Source organism: Parasteatoda tepidariorum, chromosome 2 (genome assembly GCF_043381705.1).
Source record: "Parasteatoda tepidariorum isolate YZ-2023 chromosome 2, CAS_Ptep_4.0, whole genome shotgun sequence".
In the NCBI taxonomy this organism is placed as follows: Eukaryota; Metazoa; Arthropoda; class Arachnida; order Araneae; family Theridiidae; genus Parasteatoda; species Parasteatoda tepidariorum.
In genome coordinates, this window is record NC_092205.1 from 27,611,665 (window position 1) to 27,615,648 (window position 3,984).

The following is a 3,984-nucleotide window of genomic DNA, read 5'->3' on the forward strand; positions in this document are numbered from 1 at the left end:
CAATTGGCAGCAACAAGTTTAATGTTTTCGCATTACATAGTTGAGAGACGTAAGTTTAATGTTCTTTTTGATTTTGTACGAAATTTTTTTCGTATTATTAATTATTAATTAATTTATTACAAAATATTTTGTTTTAGGTTATTTTAATTATATATTTAAAGTAAATGCAATAATTAAATGACGAAAATAAAAGTAATCGTAACAAGAAAGGAATGTAAATCGATAAATGCTTTTAATGCACTGTGATTAAAATAAATTGAAATTGATAATTTAATTTTTCTTATTTGTTTTTGTAAAACATTTGCATTGAATTAATTTCAAAACAAATATCTTATTAATCATTTAATTTTTTTCAAATCAAGTTTCATTTTATCGATATCGATTCAATTCAGATTTATCTATTCTGAGTGTTTCAGATGTCCGGAAAATTTATCTGTTTCCGATAAACCGTTTATTTATCTTTATATTCTTTGAGGTTGGAGGAATGAGCGTGTATTTTCGTTTTGTTTGGAATTTAAGACAAATGAAGTAGTTTTTACTCTTTGCTTTTCTGGGGATCGGATTTAAAGCAAAATTGAAGCAAGGAAAGTTATCTTTGCTTTGGAATACATAAACCCAATTCAACTTTAAATAAATAAACACTATCAACACGCACAGATTTTTTGACGATAGGAATAATAAACTCTATTATCAGGGTGTTACGGCCGGGATAGCCTGGTAGGTAGGGCGCTGGGCCCATGTCCGAGAGTTCGTGGGTTTGAACCCCGCCGGACGAAGACTCCCTGTGTATTAAAATGGTAACTGATGCACGTTAAGTCTGTCGAGTTGCAAATTCCTCCATGTTCCCATAACAAATCAATATCTCTGGGGGTACTGAATTGGTGATTGATTGTTCTCTGATTCTGGTCAAAATTGCGATATGTGGATGAATGAATGAATGTATGGATGGGTCACACCCTATAAACGGGTGTGACGTATGGGTGTGGCAGAAGTCGAACTCTTGGCCGTAGATGGCGCCACTGAAGAACAAGAACAATCGCACCCTTCTGCCTTAACGCCAACAACAACAACAACAACATCAGGGTCAAACACAAAACTTCACCTCTTTTAGATAATAAGTTTAAATAACTATTAAACATAAATTATAAGTAACTCCTAATTGTCTTAAAGCCACAGTGGCTCAGGGTGTATAGTGTTCACCACCAGATGACGTGATCTAAGTTCGAATGTCAGGAATCGATTCAAATTCTGCTCACGATCGCTACACTGATGATATAAAATAACCTGAGTGGTAGGTGGATCATAGGTCATAATCCCCTTTCCATCGAGCTAACAGTAAGAGGTTTTCGTGGTTTCCACTCTATGTAACACAAATGAGTGTCAGCTTCATCAAAAAGTCCTCCATGAAGGATTATTTGTTCCAGTGCTCTTGTTTTCTGGGATGGGCTCTAAATAACAAGGATACAAAGAGGAACATTGATAGTCATAAACTCAGGATTGGGTCGGCTGTTTAACGTCGGTTATAAAATAAAACATAACAAGCCTTCAGTTTTTGTATTGCTTGCTTGACTTTATATCAGATAATGTGTTAAATATTACATATCTTTTCTAGAATCATCTTCTTGATGAAAAATATGTTTTTCATTTTGTATTGTTAACTTTACTGTTTATTAGATAATTTATGAAATATTATCCATCATTTCTTTGTCTACTGGATAGAATCATCTCATTGGTAAATAAGGCTTACATTTTTGTGTTGTTTGCTTTACTGTTTATTAGATAACATATTATCTGATAAAGAGTAAAGCAAATTAAATATTATATATCATTTCCCTGTTTCTTGGTTGGAATCATCTTCTCGATGAGAAATATGCTTTTCATTTCTGTATTGTTTGGTTTCCTGTTTATTTGATAATATATAATTTTATACATCATTTCCCTGTCCCCTGCACAGAATCTTCTACTTGATGACAATCAATTATGCTTTTCATTTTTGTACTGCTTGCTTATTTATTAAATAAGATTGCTGTTTCGTAAATAAATAACATAAAAATGCGATCATTAAAATCATAAGATACTTAAGATGTTCAGTTTCTTCTTATTTTCATTTATTTGTTCATTTACTGACTATGCACTGACACAAGTGAATTTTCCTTTTAACATGTGACATAGTCATTCAATAGAAGACTCTCGAGCTCTTGTTTCAATGCAGGTCACATGATCGCAGTCTGCCTATCCTTCTCTTTCTCTCTCAAAGTCATGAGTCTGAAAGGAGCTGCACTCCATGAAAGAGGACATATGTCGGCTAACTTTGACGTTCTTGTTCGGAACATCAAGAGATTAACTCACGCACGATACTCTTTTCGATTAAAGAAGTACTTTCGATTCACGAACTTATAAGTTGTTTATTTGGCCCTTTTTTTTAAAAGGTAGATATAATATTTTCGAAAGAAAATAAGGTTTTCTACTCAATTGAAAATGCCATAAAATAATTTTTGAAATGTATTGGCATACTATATGGGTACTGGAGATTATATGTGTCTGGAATTTGAAAAATAAACAACATACTAAGTTAAGTACTAAAAGAAAATAAGAATTCAAATCTTCCGTCGAAAAAAAGGTAGTTCAGAGAAAGTACGTTTTATGTCTGATTTCGTTACATCCACAGCAGCAAATAGCTTTGGACTTCATTGGACCAATATTCACGAATCTTTGGCTCAAGAAGGGTTCGAAGGGCCTTTATTTTTCCGATACTGGCCCTAAATAGAATTGCCCAATTCACCCGATATTTTACAGCCGCTTTATCACCAGCATCGACCCTATATAGAATTGTCAGATTCACATCCGATATTTTATATTCATTATTCAGCCAATATAGTCTGCCCTATATTGGTACTATACAGGCCATTCGAGAACAAATATTAAAAGAATCTAGACATCCCAATATTGGTCCCTCGGTGCATGTTCTTATAGGACCTATATTTATCTCAACTGGGGTCAAGATAAAACTTTTTCAAGGAAAGAAATATCTTGTACAGTTATATATACCTATATGCGTCTGTATCGTCTAAGAATTAGAATATACACTGAGTGGTCAAATTATTATGACCACCCCTTATGTCGTCTGCTTCCATGCCCTATACGGCGCAATGTACGTCGAACAGTACGTTCAGAGACGTTCGCAGTTGCTCCTTGATTAAGATCACTTGCAATTTGTCGCACTGTTGCTCTCCTGTTGCGATGCACAATCCTGGCCAGCCTTCTCTCTGATCGAGCATTCAGTACCCTGTGACGACCACAAGTCTGACGTTGAGATCCGGTTTTTTGCTTGATTGTCCATTCTTTGTACACATTAACAACTGCTGCTCTAGAACACTTCCCAAGTGCAGCCGTTTTGCTGATGCTCGTTCCGACATATCTCGCACCCACAATCATTCCACGTTGAAATTCAGTTAAATCACTTTTCTTTCCCATATCTGAGCAAGCAACACAGTATAACTGATGACTCACTTCTCCAGCATTCCGGTGTTATGGTTATCTTGCCCTCTGGCGGCAACGCTGCGACGCAATAACTCATTTGCATTAAACTCTGAGGTGGTCATAACAATTTGGCCACTCAGTGTAAAGTGAGGCTTTCGATCCATTAAGACTGAGTCTTAGTGCGAGAAAATCTGATCATACGATCAAAAGTTATTCACAGTGTTCCTCTCTTTTTCACGCGCTGTACGATAAGTCTATTTGTTTGTTTATTTCGATAAGTCTACTCCATACTTCCCCTCGTCTTGGCATGAAAGAATTACTTATAAAGAAATTATATTGATTAAAAATTACCGTAAAAGAATCAGCTAATAGTATAGTTTATAGTAATTTATAATGCTTTTTATAGTACAATATATAGTGAAGATAAGGGTAAAAATTTACTGACTTGATGTAAAATTAGCAATAGTTTGTCATTTTGCTTCCCACTTAAGAATGAACGGATTC

The 3,984-nt window shown here is 34.7% G+C and overlaps 1 protein-coding gene across 1 annotated transcript; it reads right to left on the reverse strand.

Annotated features, from left to right (window-relative positions):
• Positions 1-1,307: 1,307 nt before the first annotated feature.
• LOC122269689 (uncharacterized) lies at positions 1,308-3,474 on the reverse strand. Its single transcript, XM_043043900.2, has 2 exons — positions 3,163-3,474; positions 1,308-1,448 (listed from the first exon to the last, which is right to left on the reverse strand). Exons 1-2 carry the CDS (start codon positions 3,472-3,474, stop codon positions 1,308-1,310), a joined length of 453 nt encoding a protein of 150 aa, XP_042899834.2.
• Between the last annotated feature and the right edge of the window lie 510 nt (positions 3,475-3,984).